Below are 12,549 nucleotides of genomic sequence, written 5' to 3' on the forward strand. Positions count from 1 at the left end.
ACCTGATTACTACATTCTTGAAGTAGTAATGATATCAACACAGATTTGGGCACAACATTTCCCCCAAACCAGTGGCTGTTATCCAGAATCATCTTTTTGTCATCTTGATTTGAACTCTATAATAAAAGGCCCCCTTCAGGAAAGAGAAACCTTCTTTCATAAATCCAGATTAAGGCTAGACTATCCAATATAAAAGAGATTTGTGGCTACTTTACTAAATTTAATATGTAATAGTCCGCAAATTTTGATAGTCATCTCACATTTGATTTCTCAACAGACATGTGTTAACATTACAAGGATTCAAGTAGACTTTAATTACATTTGGGGCTGCCTACCCCTTTTAATCTCACATACCGTTCCTTGGGGTGAATCTGCCATAAAAAGTTCTTCCCCAGCTCCTCTTTTGCTGAGTGCTGGCATAACTACAGATTCCAGAGTATAGGTCCACAGCAGAGGTTGCGTTCAAAACACTGTTCACGTCCTTGACTAAGCCACTCCTTTCGAAAATCCCTCTGTTTAGAGTTGGACACAATGAAGTCTGAAGTTTGAGTTTCCCAAAAGGGCCAGGACTTGGATAGAAAGATGACATCTTTGGTTATGGGTGGATTGTTTTGCCATTCACAATTCCAATCTTAAGATCTCCTTTCAATCCAGTCCCTGTGATTGTTGTCTGGAATTAGTTCATAACTTCATTGTATTTCTCTCTCTTATTAACTACAGAATTCTTGTTTGTAATGCAAGATGGAGTCATAAAAAACTATTTACCATATCTTAAGATCTCCTTTGAATCCAGTCCCTGTGACTGTTGTCTGGAATTAGTTCATTGTATTTCTCTCTCTTATTAACTACAGAATTTTTGTTTGTAATGCAAGATGGAGTCATAAAAACTCTTTGCCATTCTTTCTGGATCTGGAAAAGCATTAGGTGCATTGTCCTATTTCAAGTACAATAGGATCTTATTGTTTTCTGTATGCAATCTTTTTTAATAGATGGTTTTGCATTATGTTAGCAAAACTTGTGTCATTATACGTGGAATTTTCGAAATATGGAGCTAGTGCAAAATGACTGGGAAGCACTCTGGGAACTTGTGCCAACTGTCCCCTACAGGGGAACTTCCAGGAAATGTTTCTGGGATGTTTCGTGGCAGTTTCTAGTACAGAAGGGGAATTGCCAGCCCCTAAAAAATTGGTTTAAAAAAATCCCTAAGTGATATGTTACTCAACCCCCGGTAGAAAAATAGAAAACAAGTAAAACAATAATGTAATATGCAGAAATAACAGCAGCAAAAAGAAATTAAGTTATACAGTTTATGAAAACACAACAGTTTTTTCTACTATTTATGCATATATTATAAAAATATCTCTTTAATTTCCCTATTTCATAAAAGTATGAAAATGTTGATTCCAAATCCTGAAAGTCTTTTCTGTTTCAGAAACCATTTCCATTTTTCTCTTTTAGGTGGCATAGCTTATGCATTAGTACTATATGGTCACTAATTCCACTGCACATGTTCTGTGTTGTGGATATTCTTACTTGGAATTCATGAGCAAGTCCATAGAAATGATCTTTCTTTCATTCTTTAACTCCAGGTAGATAATAGGCATGCACAATAGGTGACATAGCTTATGCATTAGTACTATATAGTCACTAATTCCACATGTTCTGTGTTGTGGATTGTCCTATTTAGAATTCATGAAGAATTACACGTAAATGATTTCCATTCATTTTTTGAATCCGTGTATATAATAGGAGCGATTTCCATTCATTTGTTGAATCCTCGTAATAATAGGTGTGCATAACTAGAGACTGACCATTTCCGATCATTGAATCTGCTTGAATGCTTGAAACTAGGTTAACAAAAGAAACCTTTTGAATTGTAATTTCTAACTTTTTATTTGTGCTGTTTTTGTAGCCCTACATTGATTTAGCAAACAACTACAGTAGTGGGAAAATTTCTGTATTGGAAGCTTGTGTCAACACGAACACAGAGAAGTTCAATAATGTGAGATCTCTATCTTATTTTGTTTCATCACAAGGAGTTACTAAATTAGTACTACTATTTAGTGAAAGTTATTTGTTGGGGCAAATAAGAAGTTTTCATCTTGGTGTCAATCATTATATCCTGCAACCTTTGTTTCTATTGAGTGCTCTTGTTGATTGCTTTCCTATATTGCTCTTTTATCTGTTTCTCATACACTGAAATCATTGTTGAGGACACAAAATCTATTTTTTAAGGCATCAGCTGATTATTGGGTCTATTTGCAGGATAGTAATTTGGGGTTAGTCAAGCAAGTTTTGTCATCTCTTTATAAACGGAATATTCAGAGATTGACACAGACATATCTGACCCTCTCTCTTCAAGACATAGCAAGTACGGTACAGTTGGAGACTGCTAAGCAGGCTGAACTCCATGTTCTGCAGATGGTAATTTCCATTTATTGGAAATGTCTCGTGTATTTGCTTGTGAAAAATGTTTTCCATTCCTATAGTTTCTATTATTCCATTTTCAAGTTCTTTGTGCAAATGCTATAGAGGCGTGTTCCAATTGAAGTAGCCTCTAACTGTACCTTTTTGTAATAATATATATTCAGATTCAAGATGGTGAGATTTTTGCAACCATAAATCAGAAAGATGGGATGGTGAGCTTCAATGAGGATCCTGAACAGTACAAAACATGTCAGATGACTGAATATATAGATACTGCGATTCGGAGGTATGCTATGTTTAGAAAACCTAAATGCTTGAGTAGTTCAACTGTTTGTTTTTTTCATGAATGTTAATTCCATGGATTGTAAATGTTTAGACTGTCATTTTGGTCATGTATGGATCAGATTTGTTTGCTATGGTTGCAATAACTTCCTATTGTCTTGTCAATAGTTTCTAACTTTTTTGTTGACCTTTCTTAATAGTTCCCAATATCCTTATGACAATTTGTTTGTCTTTTGGAAAATATAATATTTTTTTGGTGTGAATAAAATTGAAACAATGAATCCATGTTGGTGCCTAAATCTTAGTTTTTGGTGCTGTTCTTATGTTTTGTACTTAGCTGATTGATTTTAAACTGGAAAAACTCTTGATATGAGAAGTTTCCAGTGTCATTGTTCTTTTGTTATACAAAGGGAAAGATATTTACATGGTATATTTTCACCAATAGATTGTAAGTAGATGTTTCTCATAAATCTTTCCCTTAATATAAGACTTACAGCTCTCATTCACAACACTTTATAATCTTCCTGTGGTGCATTCATTTCTGTAGCACTTTGTAAAATAAAATGGTTGGAAATTCAAGTTAGAATTATAGCTGAAGTTTCTCAAGCCTCGATCTCCTGAAGTTTCTCAAGTGGTGGGAACATACTTCTTGTTTGATGGAGTTAACACCTTTCTTATGTTTCCTTTTGCTAGGGTGTAGATGCGGTGTGGTGAAACACTCTTCCTTGGTGGTGTGCTCTAGGTCCCTAGATTGAGCCTTATATTTTTTTCATTAGGGCTTTATTTTGGTACTATAGTGGGGTTTTGCTAGAAATAATTTTTTTTATAATGGCAAACATGTTGAGGTAGATCATCATATTTTATATTGTTTTGTGGGGGTGGCGGGGCTATCCCCTTGTCAATGATTATGATATTATTGTTGAAACTTGACTCCTTCATTGCACAATGTTGGAGGGTTGTTAAGCATTGGAGGATGTGTTATGGAGTTATTATGAGTGTGCCCTTACCCTGGTTGCTGTATTTGACACATTGTCAAAATTGTAGTTGTTTCACATGATGTATGTTACCTTGGGACCAAACATGCTATTTAAAGGTAGTGGTTGCACATTTATAGAGAGTGTGCCACTTGGAAATCATTCTTTTACTATGTGAATGAGGCTTCACTTGGTCAAAACCATATTTAGTTTACTTTGAGGATGATTACTTGTCATTTAGAGGGTTTGACCATCTTGTGAAAGTCCTTGAAGATGGGGAAGTTACACATTGAAGAAACAATGCAAGGGAAGAAGAGTTTAAGCACTCCACTTGATGGCACTCTTGCACACTTACGCATACTGGTTGGAGCAACCTGCTTTGGGATTAACAAGTGTGGAGGGTATGCGGCTTGGAAGTCATTCTTTTATTTTGTGGTGGGGTTTTACTTGGTTAAAATCATGATTAGTTTACTTTGAGGATGGTTACTTGCCATTTTGAGGGTTTGACATGGTCAAACCCCATCTTGTCAAAGCGTTAGGGATTTACAATGTGGAGGGTTTGCACATTTGTTCATGCACCTTGTGGACCACACTTGTATTTTGAGGAGGTGGTTGAAGAGTGCTCTTTGTTGGGAGTGTTTTATGTATTGATGGATGTGTTATGGAGTTATTTCTTAGTGTGCCTTTGCCCTAGTTGCTATTTTTGAAACATGTTCAAAACTATAGGTGTTTCACATGATGGATGTTACCTTGGGTCCACACATGCTATTTCAAGGTAGTGGTTGCACATTTATGGAGGGTGTGTCATTCTTTAATTATGTGATGGGTTTTACTTGGTCAAAAACATAATTAGTTTACTTTGAGGATGGTTACTTGCCATTTTGAGGGTTTGATATGGTTAAACCCCATCTTGTAAAATCCCTTGAAAATGGGGAAATCACACATTGAAGAAAGAGCAGAAGGGAAGAAGAGTTGAAGTGCTCCACTTGATGGCAGTCTTGCACACTTAATCATGCATATTAGTTGGAGCAGCCCACCTTTGGGATTCACATGTATGGAGGGTTTGCACATTTGTTCAAACTTCATGCACTGTGTAGACCACACTTGTATTTGGAGGTGGCTAAGGAGAGCTATTCTTTGGGAGTATTTTATTATTTTCATCATGTATGCATCTTGGAGGGTGCACTTGGAGGATTTTTCTAGCTGGGAAATGGAGCACACTCTCCTATGTAATGGAGTATTTTATTTATTTTTGATCATGCATCTTTGAGGGCCCACTTGATGTTTGGCCTTTTTAGCATCTTGACATGGTCAAAAAAATATCTTTAGTGATGTGTTCTCTCTCTTGGAGCTTTATCTTGCATATTATTATATATTTAATATTTCTATATGGATTGACCTCTCTTGGAGAGAATGGAGATTAGGGATCATATTTGACATGTCAATCATGATGACAATAAGACCTAATTACTCCAATTTTTTTATTATTGTTTGACTTGTCATGGAGTGACTTAGGAAAATATTGTAATTTATCATAAGAGAGATTGTAGCATAATAATTTATTATATACAAATAATTGTATAAGATGATATAAGATGTTACAATGAGGCCCTGCTTTTATACCCAAGCAGATGACCTTTCATGAATGGGCATGTCTTTTAGACATGCCTTTTCAGTTAACTAATAACTTTTAAACATAATTACTACTTGATTACTTAGTGTTAATATTATTTATATATATTTATTTTGTTATGAATTATATTCATAATAGAGATTAGGCACCCTCTATAAAAAGATGTTTCTCCCCATGGCTCCATTATATATCAAGCTTTGAAGATTAATGAAGAAGTGAGATATTTCTTTCTTTTGTTGTATGGTCTTGTGTTAAAATTGGCAACTAGGGCCAAACTCGACATGGGTCATCTTATTTATGACCACTGATATTTTTCTTGGATTCCTCTCTCCAAGAGGTGTAGGATTGATCTAAAGATCATTCGATTATGACATGTACAAATGAAGTTATGAATTTATTTTGATTATGGTCAAATTGTCAAGATCGGCCAACAAACTTATGTAGGATCAAAAGCCCAACAATCACGTCTATTCATCCTCAATGTTGCATATAAATAGAAGGTGACTTAGCCTCACTTGGACACACTCATCTTCGCACTTCTCTCTCTCTCTCCTCATTGATTGGGTACAGATTTTGGTTCTCTCTCTTTCCACATGTCCGAAATTTCAAGAGGTCAAAATTTCAGGAGAGCGAATTTCAGGAGGCCGAAATTTTAGGAGACCGAATTTCTGGACAATTTGACCATGCGTTGACCTCCTTTGACTGCGTTTTTGTGAGGGCTATCTCTGTTTGGGCAAGCCACAATTTTGGGCACAGAAATTGAGGCTAAATGTTCACTGTTGACCAGCGTTGATTGCAACTAGGGCTGACCGCAGGTGCGTTGTTTGACCAGACTTTGACTTGGCTGAATTTGACTGTTTTGAGGGCTATTTTATCTTGCTGTTTGGAGGCCAAAGTTGACTGAAGTTGACCGGTTTGCTGAGGGTCAAAATTGCCCTGTTGACCAGCGTTGACTTTTTTGGTTAGGGCTCTTTTGCTGCTGTTATAATCAGATTTGTAAATTGTATTATCTCTCTCTACTGAACTATTGAAGACTAAAAGAAGATTTGATCAAGGGTTTCCCCACATTGGGGTTTGTCCCTGGCTGGTGCCACATCTTGTGTCTTCTTGTCTTGGCTTGTCTTACTGTTTATGTTTATGTTCTATCTGCATTTTACCATCGTGTTGATGTGATTGCTAATCTGAATAATGATATGGGGCTAATAAAGAAATTGAAGTAAAATTGCTTTAAAGCATAGAACATACCATTGTTGCCTAAAATTAACATGGTATCAGAGGTGAAGTGAAGAGAAAGCGCAAGCAAGAGTGAAAGAGCAATCACCAGAGGCAATTGGACAAGGACAAAAGGTTCACTGGGTTCCTCATCCTACTTTTGGGCTAAAGACAAGCTCCATGATAAATTTGACTATCATGGATGGAAGATGTTTCTTGATTTGACCTTGGAAGAAAAGGAAGTGATGGACTATGTGTAGGGTAAAATCCCTGAACCTCCTTCAAATGCACCGACTGCTGCGAAGACCAAGAACAATAGGGCTGAAGTCAAAGCAAAGAAGATTGTCAGGGATTCCATTGACAACCATCTGGTGGCCTACATCTCTGAATTGAAGACCTCCAAGGAGATCTACTATAGGTTGGTCAGCATGTTCAAGGTTAATAATGCTAATCAAATTCTATTTCTCAAGAATAAGTTGAAGGATATCAAGAAGGGCAAGGACGAGGACATTCAATCCTATTTCTTGAGGATTATTAAGATCAAGAATGATCTACTCTCGATTGGAGAAGTTATTCTTGACAGGGAACTTACTCTCACCACCCTTGGAGGACTCCCACCTGAGTGGTATGTATTTAGAACCACCTTCCTCAACAATGATCGAATCCCAGGGTTTGAAGTATTGATGTTGAGATGCATTCAAGAAGAAACAAGAATGGTGGAGCAAGAAATGCCTTCTAATAGAAGCAACCCCACTGCATTCTTCGCTCATGCCAAAAGGAAAAATAATGCAGGGTCTAAAGATCATTTCCATGGAAAGTTTGGATCTAAGAGAGGAAGGAAGGGCAGGTGCTTTGTTTGCAATAAGTTTGGCCACTATGCAAGGGAGTGTCCAAATAGAACGGACACATCACATGATGATGATCACAATCATTCTAGGGGCAACTTCAACAACAACAATAAAAGGAATGGTAGGTCCAATGGCAAAGGAAAAAGGAATGCGAGACATCAAGGAAATGGTTGACCCTCCAAGAAATCAAGGAACTCTAGGTATGAAGAATCAAATGTTGTTAACAATAAGCAAAAAGAGTACTATTTTATATTGACCCTCTCCACTGCCTCTCCTCTGGACACTTTGGGAAATTGGTTGATTGATAGTGGTGCCTCAAGGCACTTCACCGGATACAAGGAAGCCCTCTCTAATCTGATAGAAAAGGAGACAAGCTTCGAGATCATCCTTGGAGACGATGCTACCTATCCCTTGAAGGTAGTAGGGAATGTTACCCTTCAATTCAATCAAGGTAACACTATTCATTATAAGAAGTACTATATGTACTTGATCTCAAGAAGAACCTGGTGTCCATTTCAGCGATGGAGGACAAAGGATTCATGGTGGCATTCATCGATGGAAAGGTACGTGATTGGAAAAGAAATTTTAAAGATGCTTTTACTCTTGGGTTTAGGGTTGACACTTTGTATCAAGTTGGAGGAAGTCCATTGGGAGCCATGTCTTGAGACACACCTCTACAATCTAAACTATGGCATTAGAGGTTTGCCCATCTTCATTATAAGGCTCTACTCGATGTGAGACAGATGGTGACAGGTATGCCCGAGTTCAAAGTAGAGCATGAAGGTGTATGTCCAGGATGTGCCGAAGGAAAACTTACAAGGGGACCATTCCCTTCAAGTAATAGCAATACCACATATATATTGATCCACTCCGACATATCTGATATGATGTTCGTAAACTCTTTGGGAGGATACTTATATTATCTCACGTTTACGGATGATTATTCTTGCAAGCCCTGCATTGACTTCTTGAAGAAGAAGGGTGAAGTGTTCACTTGGTTCCGACACTTCAAAGTTTTGATCGAAAGTGTTGAAGCCTTGATCGAAAACCAATCCGAGAAGAAAATCAAGATATTGAGAACTGATAATGGGACCAAGTACGAATCCAATGAATTCCAAGATTATTGCAGAGAAGCTGGCATTAAGAGGGAGACTACAACGCCATACACTCCTGAGCAGAATGGTGTGGTTGAAAGGAAGAATCACTCTATTGTAAAAGTAGTTCGTGCCATGCTTCATGATCAAGGCCTTCCGAAGTTCCTATGGGCTGAAGTTGCAAATAGCACGGTGTATGTTCAAAACTGATGCCCTCATCAAGCATTGGACTCCAAGACTCCCAAAGAAATGTTCACTGGTAAGAAACCAAATGTCTCTCATTTTAGAATTTTTGGAAGTCCTGTATATTTTCATGTGCCGAAAGAGAAAAGAAGCAAATTGGGTGCATTTGGGAAGAAAGGAATCTTTGTGGGCTATAGTGAAAATTCTAAGGGATATAGAATTTATGTGGCTGGTCAAATGGAAGTTGAGATATGTCATGATGTCACCTTCGACGAAGATATGGCCCTCAGGAAGATCAACAACCTTCCTATCCTAAGGAAGGACAAAGAAGCTGACATCAGAAATCAGGGTACAAAAGAAGACGAAATGATGCTTGATGTTGATGAACCTATGGATCCTATTGATCCTCCTCCTCATGAGCCCTCCTCCTCCAAAAGGAGACCCTCGTGGCTTAGGGAGTCTCTCAAAGATGCCGAGAGACACATTGCACCTAGGGGACTTTTCGTGAAAGCAAGAAGCCGAACAGGTATCAAGGATATTTGACCGCCATGAGCACTATCATTCAAATTGAGCCTTCATCACTCGAAGAAGCCGTGAAGCATCAAGTATGGAAGGATGATATGAATTAAGAATACGAGTCAATTATGAAGAATGATGTCTCGGATGTGGTCCCTAGACCCCAGGACAAATCGATTGTCACCTCTAAGTGGCTCTAGAAAATCAAGCATTGCGTTGATGGAAGTGCAAACCCTCTCATTCACAAATGTAAGAGGGAGTTTGCTTCTGAATTTGAGATAAAGGACCTAGGACTGATGCACTATTTCCTAGGGTTGGAGGTCTGGCAAAGCGAGGTGAAATTTTCCTCTCTCAAGGAAAATATGTTGTGAAGATATTGGAAAGATTTGTGATGGTGGACTGCAAGCATGTGACTACTCCGATGGAACTTAACTTTAAGAAGTTATGTGGTAGTGCTACTGGACCTAAATTGGGAAATGATTTTGAGTATCGTCAACTCATAAGACCACTAATGTTCTTGGTGAACTCCTGTCCGAACATATGTTATGCAGTTAACACATTGAGCCAATATATGGTTGAGCCTCATCATATACATTGGATTGGTGCCAAGAATCTTATGAGATATCTTCGGGGCAGAATCACTCATGGACTGAGATACACTACCGGAGATGTGAGGTTGCATGGTTATTCTGATGCTGATTGGGCTGACAGTGTGGTGGATCGCAAGAGCACTTCTGGATGTTGTTTTTCTTTGGGTTCTGCTTCGATATCCTAGATGAGTAGGAAGCATAAATCGATTGCCTTGAGCACCGCCGAGGCCGAATACATAACTGCTAGTATGGCCTCCTGTGAAGCTGTCTATTGAAATTTGATGACTAAAAATTTTCCTGCAATCCCAACCCGGTTTTAATTTCACCTTATCACTCCCATTTAGTTAAATGCCCTTTCATTTAAACATACATTCAACATATAAAATTCTGGAAATGAATACACAGATTTTTGGTCAACTTAGACCCAGGCAAAACCCCTTCAATCTTCTCCAGGGAAAACCCTGTTACAGAGCTCTTCAAATTTATTTATCTTTCAAGTTCAGGAAAAATACATTTACAGAAAAAACAAAATAGCAAAATACAACTTTATCTCTTTAGCCCAAAGCTCCTTGAAAACTATACCCACTTTGCCTCAATTTCCGTGCCCACTTGAAGCTGAAAATTTGTACTGTACAGATACAAATGTATAGATTGTACTGTACGGATTTCGTACGGATTGTACGGATTTCTGTACCGTTGTACGGATTTTTTAAAAACTTCTCTCAAATGGCGTGCAACTCACAACATTCAATGTTGTTCGTATTGTACCTTATGCTGTCTTCTATGCCTTGATTTCCGTGCCCAATTTTGCCCAGAAATGATTCCTTCAGCTTGCTACAACAAATTTCTCCTTCATAACTTTTCTCTAGCTCTCAGCCTCCTTTCTCCAGTCTTCTCATGAAGAATGAATGCAGTCTCTCTTTTCTTTTCCCCCTTTTGTTTCCCTTAATGACTTTTGGGCAACCCTAAGATCTAATGGCTTAGATTCATTTAGATCAAGGAATGAGAATAAATGTGCATTTAATTCTCACTTTCCATTTTTTAACTTAACCATTAAATGAAGTACGCACATTGTACTTTATGTCTAAAGTCACTTTTCACTTTATAATTTAACATTGACTTCACCACTTATAAATTCACTTTCACTTTATAAAGTCACACTTAGGAAAAGAATTATTTTGGACACTTTTCCCTAGGTAGAGACTAACCCATGGGAAACCACTTGTCCAAGGTACTTTAAAAATCAACATTGCCTGGTCGAGGAAACTCTTCAATGAGCTTTTTGGACATGTGCTAGATACCACTGTGATCTTCTGCGACAACCAGAGTGGGATTCGATTATCAGAGAATCCTGTGTTTCATGATCGTTCCAACCATATAGATATCAGGTACTATTTTATTCGGGATATGGTTCGACGAGGAGCAATAAGGTTCCATCACATTGGGACTTATGAGCAGGTTGCTGATATTTTGACAAAGCCCACGGGGAAGGTCAAGTCCTTGGCCTTCCGAGAACGACTTGGAGTCGTGGAGAGACCCTCTTATGAGGGTCTTGTATGAGATGGACATTGAACTCTGGGAGCTCCGGGGGGCTTGGGGTACTTCTTGGAGCGATGAGCAACCATAGGGTGAGTGGTTCAGCCTTCCCCTAGTGGTTTGCTGTGTACAGGGTGAGTGGTTCAGCCTTCCCCTACGATACCCTAGGCAGGATGAGTGGTTCATCCTTCTCCTGTTGAGACATCCTACCCATGCAGTTTGGGACTTATGGGAAGTACCTCTCATCTGGCCAATGAGTAGGGAAATGAGGATAGGGACCATAGTACTACCGATGGACGCATCGTGTATTACCATACTCCCTATGCTAGGATGACCGATATTGATCTGGGATCAATTGGAACTGACTTCGGGTTAGTAAGAGTGGTATGAGACACTCTTTTGATTGGAACTGACTTTGGGTCAGTAAAAGTGGTATGAGACACTCTTTTGATTGGAACTGACTTCGGGTCAATAAGAGTGGTATGATACTCTCCTTTTATTGAGACTGACTTTGGGTCAGTAGAGAATGGTATGATACATTCTCGATCACTTTTTCTTCTTCATAGTTCAGCAGAGCAGAGCAGTGCATTGGTGGAAAAGATAGTACAGATTGGCAGATGGATTAGCAGATGTTCTCCCTAGTTGAGAGCGAGTGTTAAAATTGGTAACTAGGGCCAAACTCGACATGGGTCTTCTTATTTATGACAACTGATATTTTTCTTGGATTCCCCTCTCCGAGAGGTGTAGGATTGATCTAAATATCATCTGATTTTGACATGTACAAATGAAGTTATGAATTTATTTTGATTATGGTCAAATTGTCAAGGTCGGCCAACAAACTTATGTAGTCTCAGAAGCCCAACAGTCACGTATATTCATCCTCAACGTTGCATATAAATAGAAGGTGACCTAGCCTCATTTGGACACACTCGTCTTCACACTTCTCTCTCTCTCTCCTCATTGATTGGGTACGGATTTCTGGGTCTCTCTCTCCGCATGTCCGAAATTTCAGGAGACTGGAATTTTAGGAGGCCGAAATTTCAGGAGAGCGAATTTTAGGACAGTTTGACCAAGCGTTGACTAGCATGCGTTGACGTCCTTTGGCTGCATTTTTGTGAGGGCTATCTCTGTTTGGGCAGGCCGCATTTTTGGGCACAAAAATAGACTGTTGACCAGCGTTGACTGTGGCTAGGGCTGACCGCAGGTGGGCTGTTTGACCAGATTTTGACTGGGCTGAATTTGACTCTTTGGCTG

General features: G+C 38.7%; 1 protein-coding gene across 1 annotated transcript in view; it reads left to right on the plus strand.

The window, feature by feature from the left end:
• Nucleotides 1–12,549, plus strand: part of COP13 (Proteasome component (PCI) domain protein) — a 200,713-nt gene that overhangs the window by 123,613 nt on the left and 64,551 nt on the right. Inside the window, exons 7-9 of the mRNA XM_089395832.1 lie at nucleotides 1,913–2,002; nucleotides 2,266–2,424; nucleotides 2,592–2,713. Coding sequence (XP_089251958.1) covers nucleotides 1,913–2,002; nucleotides 2,266–2,424; nucleotides 2,592–2,713 — 371 coding nt within the window. The remainder of the gene's footprint in view (nucleotides 1–1,912; nucleotides 2,003–2,265; nucleotides 2,425–2,591; nucleotides 2,714–12,549) is intronic.

This window comes from Pinus tabuliformis, chromosome 1_2 (assembly GCF_031772625.1).
Source record: "Pinus tabuliformis cultivar Carrire ecotype Pingquan chromosome 1_2, CPIR1, whole genome shotgun sequence".
Lineage (NCBI taxonomy): Eukaryota > Viridiplantae > Streptophyta > Pinopsida > Pinales > Pinaceae > Pinus > Pinus tabuliformis.